Source organism: Citrus clementina, unplaced genomic scaffold, assembly GCF_000493195.1.
Source record: "Citrus clementina cultivar Clemenules unplaced genomic scaffold, Citrus_clementina_v1.0 scaffold_7, whole genome shotgun sequence".
Taxonomy (NCBI): domain Eukaryota; kingdom Viridiplantae; phylum Streptophyta; class Magnoliopsida; order Sapindales; family Rutaceae; genus Citrus; species Citrus x clementina.
This window is the reverse complement of record NW_006262075.1, coordinates 12,023,793-12,041,297: the sequence shown is the minus strand read 5'-3', so window position 1 is coordinate 12,041,297 and position 17,505 is coordinate 12,023,793. Positions and strand designations below refer to the sequence as shown.

Sequence of the window (17,505 nt, the reverse complement as noted above, 5' to 3'; positions counted from 1 at the left end):
CTTTTTTTTTTCTTTTTTCTTTTTTAACATTCTTTGATCATCTTGATATAATCCCATCTCTTCCATGATTTGTCTTAAATATATATTAAGGAGCTTACAGAAAAGCAACCCACACGCATGTGTAAAAAAAAAAAAATAAATAAATAAAAAATGTAACCAGAAAAAATGTAATGTTAAGAGCTAAAGTATGTGAGATGACTCCTCCTTGAAATAAAATAAAAGCAGGGACACTTGCTTCGTCCTTTTTCATTTCACACATGAAAAGTAAATATCATTTCATATTACTCCCTTATAGAATAATAATCTTTAAAATATTTCAAACTTCAAACTACTGTAAACACAACTTACGTCAATTTTATTAAGAAGAAAAAAAATTTATCGACATGCTCCATTTTAAATCGAGAGTAAATTAAAATTTATAATAATTTATGAGATATATTAAATATTGTTATTTCAAGAGGGAGAGAGAGACAATCTGAAATTTACAAATGGACCACTTATCTTCAATAACTAAATAGATGGATGGACATAAAATGAATGGAATAGCTTGCCACCAATTGTCCTTAGTAGTAAGTGAATTCCCCGTATCACTCCGAAGCTTTTACAAAGTTTTTACCGGTGTATTTTTCCATATTATGACTATTTAATTTTTTCATAATTGCAGGAGACAAATGAAATTGAATTCACATTGACCACAAAATTTAAAATTGAAAATTTGAAAAATTGATTCACATGACTCTCAAATAGAACGAGTGATACTTTGTGACCATAAAAAAATTTAATAAACAAAAGGAAAATGATACTTGCACCGAGTCAAACCCCGGATTAAACCCCAAAATCGAAACGGCTCCATTTTACTAAGCTAAAAAATGCACCGTTTGATGTCAAAATTGTTGTCACTTTCCTTCGTTGATTGAGGTCAACTCCAATCATTATTGTCCTAAAATCTAGCCATCACGCATACCCAACCACCCCACTACCACCATCGACAGCCACCACCGTTTCACTTGTACACCTAAGATAATCGCCCACAACTCTAGTCCCGATTGTGTTTGTGTTTCTATTTGTGTTTGCTTGAAATTGGGTCAACACTTTTATACCATATCCATCATCAAAAAGCGAATCAATCACCACTGAATGAGGGAAAAAAACATGATATCTTGCTTGATGTGTGATCTGTAGAGTTTTTCAAATTTTTTAGCTCTTTATCATTATCTGTGAATTTTGTGACCTAGGTTTCTGGCAGTGAAGGGTTATTTTAGATTAAACATCTATATTTCATTTTATATGCTGAAACTCATCTTTCATGGACAATGTTCGTAGCACTGCAGGTTGAGCATAAAATCTTTAACTGTCAGAACAGTTGAATCATTCAAGGTATAATATGTAATTGCTTAAAAGTAGATGAGTTGTGAAATCCATTTATTACCTCATAAGATGAAGAAATAAAGGAAGATGAGGATCCTATACTAAGATGTAATTGAAGTAGCTCAAGAATCGAAAAAATACAGCATTCCAAGTGAAGTCTATGATGATGAAATTACGGCTGTGGGAGTACTCAAGGATGAAAATTCAAAGATGAGAAAGTATATTGCTAGAATAACAATTTAGGGGCAGCTGAGAAGCAAGGAAATCAAAAATGAAAAGTGATAGAGAAACAGCAGATGAAAGAGACATGCAAAGGGAAAAGAAAAGAATTGTTACTGTCGAAACGGCTTCGTTTAATAAATTTTCGAGGCTTGACTCGGAGTGTATAGCAACACTGCAAACAAAAAGCTAGCAAACTTTGTCAAGCAACAGTAAGCATGCAGTAACACCCGCAATAGAAACAGAGAAAGAAATGATAAAATGACAGGAAGGAAAAAATGAAAAAAAAATCACAAAAAAAAAGCAACCGCCAAAGGTCATATTCAAACCCTGCTGATCTGCTCCGGTATCTCTCCATCCCTGTTGATGATGTTGATGATGCCCCGTTCAATCACTTGTCAGTCAATTTAAAAAATGGAAGCAATGCATTCTGAGTTACTTGATCCTCCCATTAAGTTGTTTCCACCAATCTTCCTTTCCCTTGATAAGATTTTTACCTTGGTCTGCCCCTTCAAGATCCAGTGGCAGCTTCTTAAGCTCTGGGCATTTAAATACAAAAATTCTGCATGCATCAGGGAATGGCAAGGCCTTCGAGTAGACGCTGTTCAAATTTCGTAGCCTCTTCAAGTAAAGAACTTAGAGTTTCGTAAGAGGTTCAAGATTTGACATCATCTTTTCACCTAATTTTCCAACACTGATTATTTCCTCCATATCATTTTATGTTAACAAAAAAGTTAACATAATCAATAGCACAACTTGGCTTTGAAATACAGGTTATAGGCTTTGCCACTAAACAAGCTAATAAGAATCAAGTGAATCTGCCAGCATCTTGAATGCTAACAGAGTCTGCTGAATGAAAATGTATCTGCTGTCAATGGATGGCTGTAGATGGAAACCTTACCTGTTCTAGAAATTTTCCTGCTCGAACATGATCCCCCTGAGCGAATGTCATCAGTAGCCTGACAAGGAACCGTATTCTTACTTTATGGCTTTTAAAATTTAAAAGTCAATTGATACATACAAAGGTGCATGTTCAGGGCATATACAAAATGTGTGAGAAAACATAAATGAAAGGAGAAAAAGTACCTACAGCTTTACAATATTCCTTCATTGTGCCCCTATATTCCATCACGGCTCTAAGGAGAGCCCGGAAGCTGTCGTCTTCATCATTATCTGCAATTGTTAACATACTTCAGGAGAAGGAAAGCTGAAAAATAAGGGGAAAAAAGACCGAACCCATAAATGAAAGAAAAATTTAGCTACTTTCTCCATGTATATATATTTCTGCAGAATCATTACAGGTTGATATGGTTGATCAGACCAGCATTTGAAGCAAGTGAACCCAATTCTATATCATAAATCATTGCTGTTTTTCTTTAACATCGATATTACCTCAATGCATGAGCTAGTATCAACAGATATTTCCCTTTCACAAAATATGCAAAATGTTTCAGTCTTTCAGACTCAGAGAATTTTATCTTTTCTAACTAAAAGATATTTGATCTAACTAAAGCATTCTTTAGACATTCCAGAGCCACAAAGGGTATCTGTAACAAAGTTCTCCAGGTGAGACAAAATATTCATATCATATTTTCCATTAGTTATTGCAGAATCTTCAGCATTCCAGAGCCACAAAGTATATCTGTTACACAGCTCCCCAGGTGAGAGAAAATATTCATATCATAGTTTCCATTAGTTATTGCAGATATATCAATATAAAGCTTTCCACTAGTTCTCCAGTAAGTGGCAGAAATCAAGAATCCTACACATGTTAATATGCATAAATACAAAAGTGAGTATACACAAAAAAATGCACACACTCACAAATCCAGTCAATATAGTTAATATAAGAGCACATACCGGTCTGGTTATCTTGCTGCAAGTGCACCACATTAGCCTTGTATTTTGGTACAAATTCCTCCGGCAGTTCACTCACCACCTTTCCTAATGCTTTGGACCTCCACTCGGTCTTCACCGTAATTTCAGGAAATTCATCAGATTTCTCAGCAGCACTAAATAAAGCAGCAAAAACTTCCTTCTGTAATTCATTTCTGCCTTTTGGGTGCCTAAGCAATTCCCCATCGTTAGTATTTAGATTTTCCTTTGCACGACAGAGACAATACAGTCAAAAGCTAATCAAGTAACCATATATGGATGAGAAATTCCTCCACCCCCTTCCAAAACAAAGTCTAAGAAATATCAGAATTCTTTCAATAAAAACCCTTCCCACCATGCTGTGCCTACTGAAGGAAATATATTAGTCTTACAAGAAGTTGAGAAAATAAATTAATTACCATATCCTCCGGAAGAATTCAATTGTTGTAATTTTCTTTCACGTGGAAGCCCTCCAAAAGTAGAGCACATATCCGTACACTGTTTATTAGATCCTTATAACAGGAAACCAGGTACTAATAACAAAACTAACACTTGAAATTCAACTGTAATGGAAAATGATTTAAAAAATATATATATATGAACTTGTTACCTTGGAAGAAGGTAATCTAAGATACAGCAAACTTGGCACATTCATACATGAACACAAGAAATTTGTAGATTTTTAAAGCCATAATCGTTAATAATCATGAACCAAGCAATAAAATATGATTATTATTTCTTTTCTTCTAAATTACAGATGCTTGCGCATCAGAATAAAGTGATATACAATGGTTGTGGGCAGATACAAATGCATGATCAATAGGAAAAATCATCTGAATACTTGTATTACTAATTTGGCATATAAAGATTTTCATAACAGTTCAAAATACAAATAAATGAACAATTACATGAAGACACATCCAATCACCCACTCCTCATCTCTCAAAGATTCATTGTTTAAAGATGAGGCAAATAATCTCCTTGTTACTTAAATAAGAATATCCAAATTCTCCACTATGGCACAATATACAAATTGCATATTCATTTTCCTGTTCAAAACCAGTGCTGAGAAAACTTAGTTAAGGCAACTGGCATGCATAAATAATTTTAGCATCTATCTTGGATGAATTTGCCAACAGAGTTCCTCTTGCATTCATTAAACTGACAATTATACAAAAAGTTATTGTCAGTGCATAATAAACTATTACATCCTACAACTGGTTTTTACATTACCTAAAATAGATTTCCTTACTTTGGCCAAAAAGTGTTGCCTAGCCACAGAAAAGAAAAGGAATTGATGATCCCTCTATGATATTACGAAATGGATCGTCAACCACTTTTAACGATCTCCAAAAAAAAAAAAGAATCTTGTACAAAAATTATGACCACTGGTTATTTAATACTCGGGAATTATTGTAACATATGTGAATTAAAAATGAATAAGTATGAGGCGGTTAAGAAGTTAGTAAAAGCAAAAGAATAAGCTGGAAACAGAGGAAACATATGCACGTGTAACAGAGAGTGAGAGAGAAGCTACCAAACCGACCCAACTACAGACCAAAAAACCCGACCCGGAACCCGCGACCTTGACCCGGTCATATCTCCCATTTCCGGCCATCGTTTCGGCCGAGCTTGGTACCAATCTGAAGCTTAGAAGCCGGCTGTCGTTCCCTTGCCATCCTCCTCGCCAAAAACCAATCGGAACACCGGCGATCGAAGCATGAAACCCGCGACTGTTTCACTTTGCTCCGCCGGGATTTTCACCGGTTTTGGTGACACCACCGGTTGGATTTTGTTCCCCACGGCTCCCTCTTCCATTTTCGACCATCCATAGGCACCGAGAGTCACTGTTGTGCCGCCGGTCGATTGGTGGAATTCACGGCTGCCGAGCTAGATTCTGGCATCGTTGTCGCGCGTTGGAGCTCACCGCCGGTACCATTGAACTCAGCGTGATTGGAACTTTACGATTTGAGCTTCCTAGCCATTGTTGACCAACTTCCGGCTTTTGGTAATTTCACACTACGAGGGCAATTTTGTAATTTCTAAGCCTGTGGATCTGTTAGTAATTCCTATAATTGAGGATCGGGTGTAATTACGATTCCGAGGGTAATTCAGTGATTTACGATTTCGGAGCATGTTAATGATCTACGGACTCAAGGATATTTTAGTAATTTTATGGATATAGGAGTTGTCAATTATGAATAGATGTTCGTTTTGAGTTTATTGCATAAAATTTAGTCATAATTCCGATTTACAAAAAATAATTATGTCGTTTCCTTGATTTAGGAGGATTCGCGAGCGAGAATCGGTCTGCAGATATGGACGATAACCGACCGTGAACACCATCACTGAAAGTGGAATATACAAAACTTATTTTCATAGTTAGCGATGATAGTAAAGCATGTTTGCGAAATAAGTATTTTAAATGTTCTGATTTAATGATTTCTCGAAATGAATTTTATTTATGCATTGGTATTTTATTAAAATGTTTGGTTATTGATTTTGCGTATCGACTTTGAATAAAGCATGATAATATTTTAAAGATTAGAAAAGTGGATTCAAATGTGATATGATTTCAAATATGATAAGAGGTATGTAAATATGAGTATAATGATTATTTTTTAAATCATTAGACAGTACCCTTCCCTCCAGATACAGTGATACAGATAAGATGAGATGAGAGGCTTTTGGGGTCCGTCTGAACACATATAAAGGCTTTGGGCCATGTGTTTGGGCGCTTTTGTCTTTTGGGGGCATATGCATGCGGTATGATGATTATAGATATACGGATATGAGATACAGACAGATATTGAGATACAAATGATACATATGATACATATGAGATACAGGCCTTTGGAGCCCGTCTGAGTACACATAGAGGCTTTGGGCTGTGTGCTTGGGCGCTTTTGTCCCTTGGGGACTAGATTATGCATGCACAGATATGATGAGATATGAGATGGTATTTCTCTATTTATCCGTGTAGCTCCAAGGTGTGACGTTACCCAGATAGTACGTCATTGCCCGTCCGTTGAGGTCCGGATATGACGAGATTATTTCTTTGGGTACTTATTTGGTGATGATTTTCAGATTTGTGAATTCTATATGATATTGTGATATGATTTCCATGGTTAATAATTTGATTTAAAATGTTTGGTTATTGATTTTGCGTATCGACTTTGAATAAAGCATGATAATATTTTAAAGATTAGAAAAGTGGATTCAAATGTGATATGATTTCAAATATGATTAAGAGGTATGTAAATATGAGTATAATGATTGTTTTTTAAATCATTAGACAGTACCCTTCTCTCCAGATACAGTGATACAGATAAGATGAGATAAGAGGCTTTTGGGACCCGTCTAAACACATATAAAGGCTTTGGGCCATGTGTTTGGGCGCTTTTGTCTTTTGGGGGCATATGCATGCGGTATGATGATTATAGATATACGGAAATGAGATACAAACAGATATTGAGATACAAATGATACATATGATACATATGAGATACAGGCCTTTGGGGCCCGTCTGAGTACACATAGAGGCTTTGGGCCGTGTGCTTGGGCGCTTTTGTCCCTTGGGGACTAGATTATGCATGCACAAATATGATGAGATATGAGATGGTATTTTCCTATTTATCCGTGTAGCTCCAGGGTGTGACGTTACCCAAATAGTACGTCATTGCCCGTCCGTTGAGGTCTGGATATGACGAGATTATTTCTCTGGGTACTTGTTTGGTGATGATTTTCAGATTTGTGAATTCTATATGATATTGTGATATGATTTCCATGGTTAATAATCTGATATTGGTGAGATGTTATGATTTTCGATACTACAATGCAGTACTTAATTAAACATGCATGCATGTCCACTAACTACTCTGTAATTGAGCAGTGACTTGAACTTTGAATTGGGGAAATGATGTGCATCAAATTGATTTATTTGTTGCAAATGATTGCCACAATTGAAAGAGATAGAAAAGATGATTCTAAGTGAGGCTGTATTATTTTATTTTCTGCAATTTGAAATTTATTATTGATTGATTAACTGGCAGGAAAATTATTCTCTAATTGCTGCAAACCTACCAAATTATCTCCAATAAGAAATTTCTTAATTGTTGCAACATACGTCTAATCACCGCCTCGGATTTCTTAATACCAAAAACAATAATGATAAAAATTTTATGCAAAGTTCCAAAATCATTGCTGGCAACATTTCTACATATTTCTTACATTTTACAAAAAAAATCATAAATAAAAATAAATTAACAGTAACCATTGGAGCAACTTCAACCTTGGTTTCTCTTACCTACTACTAGTGCATGGCGTTTCAATTATACAGATGACTTTGCATGTGTCGTTCCATATTTGTTATTCACACATCTAAATTAGTGTGTATATTTGCATGTTTCATTTTTAGTTGAAGAGCAAGGGGGAATTTTCGTACTTTTATCAATTTGAAATAACATTTGTGTCTCAAACTTTTAGAGAAACAACACAAATAAAATTGTTTGTAATTATTTTTCAAACAGGTACCTGATGATGAGTAACGGTGGCAATTTAGATTAGCAAGCTGTGTTTATTATGAATTATGTCAAAATTGAACTAATCCAAATTTATCATATTTATTAATCTTATAAAAAATCTCGGACATTATACGTATCTATTTATTATCATGTCACCTACTTAACTAAATTAAAATTTCTTCGAATAATCAAATTTTAAAGTTTTAACATGTTATTATTATTTTCTTTTAACAAATTTTAGCTGGATTTATTCATGTGCAATTTTGTAAATTACAACGCAGCATACATCATACATGGGTGCTATGCGATAGACTTTGCAAATTATTAAGGAAGATGATATAAGAAAAAATAGTAAGGATCTCAATGGTTTTTTCCAAAAAAATGAAAAACAAGAGGTTTTTGAGATTTTGATTTTCATCGAACACATTAATTTTTTCAAAAAATTTTCCATCTCAAACAACGGAATTTAAAATCGGCGAACTTCTTGTGTATACTGCCAGTCTCGTTTCTACTATTAGAGAATCAACGAACGGGAAGCTTTTGGTCAATCAAATTTTCAACCTCGAAGGCTGCTGAGTCGCTCGAACTTCACAAATAACATCACCGTGGCAAGACCCTGATCGCATATCGTACTAAAATTTCTTTTGCCCTTCTAATTTATCAATGTAAGGCATGTTTCGTTTGAATTTTATCTTCTCCATTAATTTTTTGCTCATTGATTGCAAAGTGTCTGTCGAAATGTGTAAACGAGTTTATGTATCATTTTTCAATTCTTGTTCGGGCTTGATTATATTAATGCTCGTTACGTTTCAGGAGTTTGATTTCAGTTTGTGAAATTAATTTAGAAAATGGGTATCTTTATAGAAGTAGTTTTATCATTTATGAGCCCTTGTTGAATAGCATAAAGCATTGGGGCTTGATTTAAGAAATTTGTTTTAGCTTACAACTGAAGCTTAATCTTCCTTAATTAAGAGATTATTAGAGTAAATTAGGAGAAGATTGAATTGTGCATTTAGCATTGAAAAACATTGTACTATTGAGTTTTTTTTAAAAAAAAAAATGATGAAACATCTTAAAATGCTTTGCTTTAGCTCTAGTTCAAAAAGATGGAGATGGGGTTTTATCATTTATGATTGTATTTTAAGTTCATCAATTGGTGAAAAATGAAGAAAAAAATAATGAGAACCAAATTCTTAGTGGTGACCTCAAGTTTTGGGTTTTAATAGATTCCTTATTTCGTAAACCTTATGGAAATAAGTTCCTCTGCTGTTGTTTTTTTCCCACTCCTGCTTCCTTTTTGTGTTTCAATGTAAATGAATATGAGATGTAATGTGTAAAAAAAGGAGTTGATTTTGTTTGATTTATATCATGGGCTGTCAGTTTAAAATAATTTTTTTGTGTCTCGTTTATGTTCATTGTCTTATCATTGAAGGAAAGCTGTAGATACAAGGACTCAACAATTATCATAATCAGATTCAAGTTTTGTGCTGTTTCAGGCTCTTCATTTGTCTGGTTAAGTTATTATGTGATTAATTTTTCATTGATGATTTAATCTGTTCCTTGGTATGGTTTAAAAGAAGGTGTCGGGTTTAATCTGTTCCTTGGTATGATGTAAAAAGTGGTATTGGGTTTAGTGACTGAAATTTTGTCCCACATGATGTGTGCTCATTTGTACCAATACTTAATTCAAGCGTCTATGACATGTCTGTTTGTTCTCTGGCAGTTGCATGTTGGTAAAGCAGTGATGAAATATGAAGCTTTGTGAAAGTAACTGTATGATTATATTATCATTCCTTGAACAGATTTTGCTTTTTCTCCTTAAAGCTCACTTCATTGAACATCCATTGTAGATGGATGAAGTTTCTCTCAACACCGAACCAGTAGGTGATGATGACACTGATGATTTTGAGGTTGTAGGAGATTGTGCGATGACTGAATATGTTGGACAAACTGGGATAATCCAAAATCCCTTGCCTCCTACTGTTGGAATGGAGTTTGAGATGTATGATGATGTATATTACTTTTACAATTGCTATGCCAAGGAACAGGGTTTTGGTGTTAGAGTTAGCAATCCATGGTACCGAAAGAGTAGAGAAAAGTATAGAGGAAAGCTGAGCTGTAGTAGTGCAGGCTTCAAGAAGAAAAGCGAGGCAAACCGCCCAAGACCAGAAACAAGAACTGGCTGTCCAGCAATGATAAAGTTTAGGTTGATGGAAACCAAAAGGTGGAGAATCATTGAAGTCGAGCTTGAGCATAACCACTTGTTAAGCCCAAGAAGCGGAAAGTTTTACAAGTCACATAAGCACATAGGTATTGGAACCAAAAGAACATTGCATTTAGATAGTGCTGAAGAAGTTCAAAAAATTAAACTGTTTCGAACTCTTATCATTGATACCAAGGGAAATGGTAGATGTTAATGGAGTATTTGGAAATAATGTTAATAGCTCAAATCAATTGAAGCTTAAACCAGGAGATGCACAAGCTGTCCAGAGTTTCTTTTGTCATTTGCAGTTGACAGATCCAAACTTTTTTAATGTAGTGGATCTAAATGAAAAGGGATGCTTGAAAAACCTATTCTGGACTGATACCAGGTCAAGAGTTGCATATAGGTACTTTGGTGATGTGGTCTTAATTGATACTACGTGCCTGACTGAAAGATATGATGTACCACTGGTTTCATTCATTGGGGTGAATCATCATGGACAATCAGTGTTGTTGGGTTGTGGTTTACTTGCCAGTGAGACCATAGAATCATATACATGGTTGTTTACGGCGTGGCTTACATGTATGTTAGGGCGCTCTCCACAAACAATCATCACTGACCAATGTAGAATCTTGCAAATTGCTGTTGGTGATGTTTTCCCAAGAGCTTATCATTTCTTTTCATTGTCATGCATCATGCAAAAAAATTCCAGAGAAACTCCAAGGATTGTTTGAATATGAAGCTATTAAAGCTGCATTACATAGAGCAATTTATCACTCTCTCAGGCCTGAGAAATTTGAAGCAGCTTGGGAAGACATGATTCAATGTCATGGAATAAAGGATCACGGATGGATTCAAACTTTATATGAAGATCATAAAAGGTGGGCTCCTATTTATTTGAAGGAAGCTTTTTTATCAGGAGTGTTTTCGTTCCTGCAGAATGAGGTTTCTACTTCATACTTTGAAGGATATCTTGATAAGAATACTCCTTTGAAAGAATTCTTAGACAAGTATGATCAAGCACTGCAGGCGAATTATCAACTGGTAGCCTTGGCAGATATGGATTCAAGAAATTCAAGTTGTATCCGGAAACCAAGATGTTACTATGAATTTCAACTCTCAAAACTGTACACAAATGAAATGTTAAGGAAGTTTCAGATGGAGGTGGAGGCTATGTACTCTTACTATAGCACAAAACATATTAGTTCTGATGGACCTATAACATACATAGTGAAGGAAGAATTCGAGGTTGGTGGCAACGAGAAGGATTCAAGGGCTTTTGATGTTTTGTACAATGCCTCCGACTTGGAGGTGCTTTGTGTTTGTGGGTTGTTCAATTTCAGAGGATATTTATGCAGACACATTCTTTGTGTTCTAAACCAGAGTGGCATGCAGGAGATCCCATCTCACTACATTTTTGTTATCTTGTGTTTCTAATAGCATTTAAAAAAATTAAAGGTTGCAATTGACAATAAAATATCCTTGCTTGTTCTTTTTTTTGGAAAAAAATTTAATAATTATCGATAATAAAATAATGATATCTCTTTCCTTTTTTACCCTCGCAACCTAATAAAGTTTCCTTATCTAATATCCATATTAACTGGTGAGACTACAAGAAAGCTTTCTATAACAAATGAGGGACCTGTATTGATTCTCATCAATAAATATTAAAGTTGAGGACAAAATGCAATTTGTGCTTGGACAAATACACTGCATCTGACTTGTTTAGTCTTCTTGATGTTTTTGTGCAAAGTTCTAATTGCTTAAATGCTTCTGTAAGGTGCACTATATTAAACATTTTCTCAAGTTAAGGAGGAAAAGCACGTGCTCTTTTCAAATTTCAAGCCATCTTGCAGTTTTTAGCTTTCTAGGATATTGTTTGAAGTATTAGCTTGTAAGATCGACATCTAATGTTTTTCTTGTCTATATAATATATATATCTTAATACTCTTCTTTTCTCTCCTTGTAGCGCTTTCAACTATTTTACTGATAAGTGAGGATAGAGACAGAGGGATGAAGTTCAAAGCATTTCTCACAGAGAATGAAGTAAATCTCTTAGAAAAAAGATTCCTACCTGCCCTAGACAAAATGGGGAATGTATGCCACCTCTTCCTTACTAGAGAGAAAGCTTACTTCCTCCACAACCTTCTCAGTGCCGAAGGGATTCAATGTGTTGCCCAGTTTCACAAGGAAACTCTCTTCGATGATTACTGTGTCTCAAGCCAAAATGAGGACTGCATTGCCTTCGCCGTAGACATATCACTTCTTCAGTGTGCTGTTCGAAGTAGTGTCAGTAGTTGCTCTGAAATTGGTGCAGCTGGATCCGCTGCCAATCGCCTCCAAATAAAATTGGTGAAGAAGCTGCCTCCAAATTGTACTCAAGCAATGCCTTTCCTTACCTTTGAAACCAAGGGGTACAAGTCTGCAGTAATCCAAGATGTTCCAATTTCAAAACCATTGTCAAGGGCTCAAGGTCTTGAACTTCAAACTGCTTTAGATATGGCTCAAGATATACCTCCGACTCTGGTTCAGGTTCCAGATTTGCATCAGTTGCAGAATTTCGTGGACCGGATGAAGCATGTTGGTGATTTGTTAAATGTCTCCATTTGCAAATATGGGGATCTCCATTTGCAAATATCAACAACTCTGATCACACTAGGTGCTGAGTTTAGAATATTGTTGGTTAGTGGAGAGAAAACTGTAGCTCCCTCTGAGGACCAAAATTTGAGTGCTCAGACTCGATCAGAGAGGGCAATATCCAGAGGGGATGCTCAATCTGTGCAAGTGAGCGTGAAGCACTTTTCAAAAAGCCTCCAGTGTTACCTAGCAAAGCCAGATTGTGCATTCTTTGGTATTGCTCCACAGGGTGCTTGCTTGACGGTGATATTCCAGTTCTTCATTCCTGGCACACGTTAAACTGATAAATCAATCAGTCTGCATTGCAAAATTTAACTGAATTTTTTCAAGTGAAAACTACAAATTTTAAGTTGAGATACTCAAACTTAACTGTAAATATCCAAAACACATCCAACAACCCCATAGCTAATTAATTTTTGGTACCACTCCTAATTAATATAAACTTAAAATTTTTTGAATGTTTGTGTTTCATCACATAAACTCGAACCACCCTCTAAGCCTTGTGTTTTTCTAGGATATTCCTTTATCTCAAAGTGCTTATTTATGTTTTGACCCATCCACCTTTCAAATTTTTATTTCACGTCACGTTAAATTTGTAGAGTTTGTTTTTCCATGCAAATCATTACAAGCTCATCTACCACTCCTAATTATGCAAGTGTTCCACCAATTCTTCCTGTTTCATTTCCTAGTACTCCATTGTCGGCACCTACTCCATCTATTGTGGGCCCTCTGGAGTTGCCACCGTGTACTGCTCCTTCTTCTCTACCGGTAACATCTCCGCAGCAATCCTCCCAACCTACTTCTACCTCTACACAAAGCACTTCTTCACTTCCTGTTCAATCATCTTCCTAAACTCCACTAGATCATTGCCCCACAAGTCATCATGATATGACTACCCGAGCTAAAAATAAGATTCACAAGCCGTTACAAAAACTTAACCTCCGTGCTCATTTTAGCCCTTCTTCTGATTGTGAACCTACAACTGTGACGCAAGCTATCAAAAATCTTCACTGGCGTCCAGCTATGTCAGAAGAGTATGATGCTCTTGTTCGTAACGGGACATGGAAGCTTGTTCCACCTCCCATCCCTTCCAATATTGTTGGCTGCAAATGGATTTTTGTATTAAAAGACATTCCAACGGTTCTGTTGACAGGTTTAAAGCTCATCTTGTTGCCAAAGGGTTCAATCAATGGCCTGGTGTGGACTATTATGACACTTTCAGTCCAGTTGTTAAGTCCACCACAGTACGGCTTGTTCTTAGTATTGATGTTAGTCATGGCTGGCCTCTTCATCAATTGGATATCAATAACGCCTTTCTTCAAGGTCAGCTTTCCAAAGATGTTTATATGGCACAACCACCAGGTTTTATTGATTCTGATCATCCGAAATATGTTTGTGCTGAATTCTCCACCAAATATTTTCTGATACATCATTCCTTGCTTCGATTAACTTTTGCCGTTCTTCTGCAGAGCAGCAAGATTATCTTCAAGCTTGCTTACATATGCTGCTTTGCTGAGAGTGCAATTTAGGCAGCGAGAGGAGATTGCATCACATGAGTTGTGGTGTAAGATTCAACCACAAAGAGAAAGGAAGGAAAATTTGAGTGTAAATGCCGGAATGGAAAGAATTGCGCATATGTTGAGGAGAAAATTGCATCACATATGGGAAATTAATTTGTATGTTATGCAGCATATGGTGTTCGTCGTGTGTCAAATTGACTACCGCATAGAGTCATGTTCTGCACTCTATAGAATGACCCTTCCATGCTTGATTCTTGGTAACGGTGATGGCATGTATACTATTCAAACTAAAGTTGATGGTGCTTTGGATAATTGACAGAGTAAGGAATGTGAACAATATTTATTCAAATGACTTGTCAAGCGAACGGATAGGTATCCTTGACAATTTGCAAGCAGGATTTGTTTTGTAGCCATTATAGTATTTTGTAGATATTGCGAATTATTTGTGAGGTACTGAACTGATTATGTTTTACTTAACATACTATTTACATAGCATTAGACCAGAAAAGTCATCAATGATATTTTGAGGTATACTGGACCGTGTTTTTTTTATTTTTTATTTTTCCATTGATGGTTTGGAAGACTTCTGCACACAAAAGGTATTTGTGAAAATGTCCTTGGGTGGCCGAAAAAGAATGATATTTAAGAAAAAAAAACAAACAAACAAAATTAACCATTCATGGATTACATATTTTCTCTTTTTTTTTTTTTTTTTTAGTATGAAGGTATAATTGACCATACAAAATAAAAAACTTCAGAAAATGGATTAATCAAGAATATATCTTTCTAAATTAACTTTCGCGTCATTTTCTGTAAAGAGGGCTACTATACTCAATATTTTCTCAGCTTTAATTCTGTTCAATCTAGAGGTGTGCATTCCAGTCTAATTATATATATATTCTTACGGGAAATTTATGTGAGCATTAGTTTGACTCTAATGTTCTTCTCGTTTGTCTTTTGGCAGGAAATTAAATCACTCTTCACGAAGAAAATATAAATAAAGCCTCAATTTGAAAAAAACAGAGAAAATTTTATTACATACAATGCACATAAATAAAGTATCAATTGGTTTAAGTCATATGTTCTTCTCGCTCGTCTTTTGACAGGAAATTAAATCGCTAAGAAGAAATAAATAAAGCATCAATTCGTATTAAAAAAAAAAAAAAGTACTGGCAGTGCCGGCAAATTTATGAAGCATTAATTCCATTAATTCAACATTTAATTGTGATTTGCAGAAGACAAAAAGAGAGAGAGAGAAACAAACTGAAATAAAAACAGAGAAGAAAACGACAAGAATAAATTTCTTTTAAATTCTTCTTTTAAAAGACAAACGCACTCACCAGAAATCAAATTTTGCGACCACCGCTCAGGAATCAGGTTTGGAAATAGGAACGAAAAGCAATTTGAGTGGCTTCATCCTCCCATTGAAGACGGTTCCACCACTGTGTGTCTCCAAGAATTACAAATTTACGCTCTTTTGCACTGTTGGAATCGAGTGGAAGCTTTTTAAGCTGATCACACCCAAGTACCTCCATTTCTTTCAGATGAGTGAAAGGCAATGGCTTCCAGTAGACGCTCTTCAACTCCGGCAATGCCATTAAATAAAGCATTTGGAGATTTTCAAAAGGGCTTATATGTCCCATCATCTCAGGAGTCTCAGCAAATTTTCCGACGCTGATTATTTCTTCCATAGCACCGCAATCGTATAGCGAAAGAGACTTGAGGTTTGGAGCAAAAACGAGGAATGTCAAATCTTTCAATTTATGGCACTCCTCTATGGTAACACGTTGAAGGCTGCGGAAAACAAAAGGTTCCCGCCTTTTTCGTACTATCTCCGTATAATCAATCTTCAATTCTTCCAACTCAGAACCGTTACTAATACATAATTGATTGAGGTGGTTTAGATCTGCGAAAGCCGTAGCATCAATAATCGACGTTGTATCTCTGAACAACTGTAGGAAAAGAGATCGAATACAACTTTTTAACTTATTTGAGCTCAAAAGAATTTGGAGAGCATGATAACTTCCCAAGGTCAACTCCAATACCTCTAAATATTTCAAACCGAGCAATTCCTGTATCAAAACTTCACCCCCACCAAATAAAACGCTGTCTTCTGGTGCTTCATGAAAACTGAACCAGCCAGTAGCGAACATTCTCAACACACGTAACCTTGAAAATTTTGATATTAGTTGCCATGAAATTTTATTTAACCAAATTGTCCGCCTCAAATTCAAACATTTCAGATTTACCAACAACTTTAATTCTTGTGGTAATTCTTGTATGCAGGTGTGTGAAATATCAAGAAGTTGTAGTGAACCCAACTTTGACATCCCCAAAGGTAATTCCAAACCTTTCTAAGGCTTTCCACAGTTTGACATCTTCAAAACTTTGAGAGAAGGCACACATCGGAAGAAGCCATCCGCGATAGTCTTCAACTCCCTATTAAAGTCAATAAATAAAGTGATGAGATGAGGGCATGTGGGAACCCCAAACAGAGTTTCAATTTGGTTTTGCATCAATGACAATCTTCTCACATTTTCCCATTCTTTAACATCCGGTGCCTCTTCTAATCCAGCACCTGCACAAACCAAAAAGTTTCTCTTCTCCTTCTCAATTTCACTGGTTATCCATATAGCCATATCACGAATAACGTCATGCATTTTTACTTCATCTTCTTCCACCTCTTCTAATAAACATGCACGAACAAGAGTGTCCAAAATGTCATATCCTTGGTTTTCTGCACCAAACCTGTCAGATTCCCCCAAAAATCCCTCACCAATCCAACAATCAATCAAGTCCCATTTAAGAATGCCATAATCTTCAGAATATAAACAACAATACAAGAAACAAGATCTAATTGTATCATTCTGCAAACTATCATAGCTAAACTTTAAAAGAGGATACACCTCTTTTCCCAAACCTGCAAACTCTGAAGCTGATCTTCTTAACTCTTCAATTGCACGTCTCCACTGCTCCGCTTTCTTTCTGTAGGCCATAGCTCGACCAATAGTAATAAGTGCGAGTGGCAAACCACCACACTCTTTGGCCACAGTTTGGGCTAGCTCAACGATCTCATGATCACTCTCAAGAGTTTCTTCCCCAACATTTTCGCGAAACAGTTCCCAGCATCTTTTCTGATAGCACGCACTAGGACTTCCTG

At 35.8% G+C, this 17,505-nt stretch overlaps 4 protein-coding genes and 1 pseudogene across 4 annotated transcripts; 3 read left to right on the top strand and 2 right to left on the bottom strand.

The window, feature by feature from the left end:
• Positions 1–2,278: 2,278 nt before the first annotated feature.
• Positions 2,279–4,154, bottom strand: LOC112096914. Its single transcript, XM_024181139.1, has 4 exons — positions 4,098–4,154; positions 3,448–3,688; positions 2,674–2,760; positions 2,279–2,546 (listed from the first exon to the last, which is right to left on the bottom strand). The coding sequence occupies exons 1-4, from the start codon at positions 4,152–4,154 to the stop codon at positions 2,539–2,541; spliced, it is 393 nt and encodes a 130-aa protein (XP_024036907.1). The 3' UTR covers positions 2,279–2,538.
• Positions 4,155–8,442: 4,288 nt separating this feature from the next.
• Positions 8,443–11,084, top strand: LOC112096734 (protein FAR1-RELATED SEQUENCE 6-like). The gene is made up of 2 exons (XM_024180337.1): positions 8,443–8,650; positions 9,836–11,084. The coding sequence occupies exon 2, from the start codon at positions 9,836–9,838 to the stop codon at positions 10,400–10,402; it is 567 nt and encodes a 188-aa protein (XP_024036105.1). The 5' UTR covers positions 8,443–8,650; the 3' UTR covers positions 10,403–11,084.
• On the top strand, positions 10,840–11,625 carry LOC112096913 (protein FAR1-RELATED SEQUENCE 6-like). Its single transcript, XM_024181138.1, has one exon. The coding sequence runs from the start codon at positions 10,840–10,842 to the stop codon at positions 11,623–11,625; it is 786 nt and encodes a 261-aa protein (XP_024036906.1).
• Positions 11,626–12,161: 536 nt separating this feature from the next.
• On the top strand, positions 12,162–13,121 carry LOC18036078. Its single transcript, XM_006427295.2, has one exon. The coding sequence runs from the start codon at positions 12,202–12,204 to the stop codon at positions 13,102–13,104; it is 903 nt and encodes a 300-aa protein (XP_006427358.1). The 5' UTR covers positions 12,162–12,201; the 3' UTR covers positions 13,105–13,121.
• A 2,597-nt stretch (positions 13,122–15,718) lies between these two features.
• LOC18036093 overlaps positions 15,719–17,505 on the bottom strand; it is a 3,234-nt pseudogene continuing 1,447 nt past the window's right edge.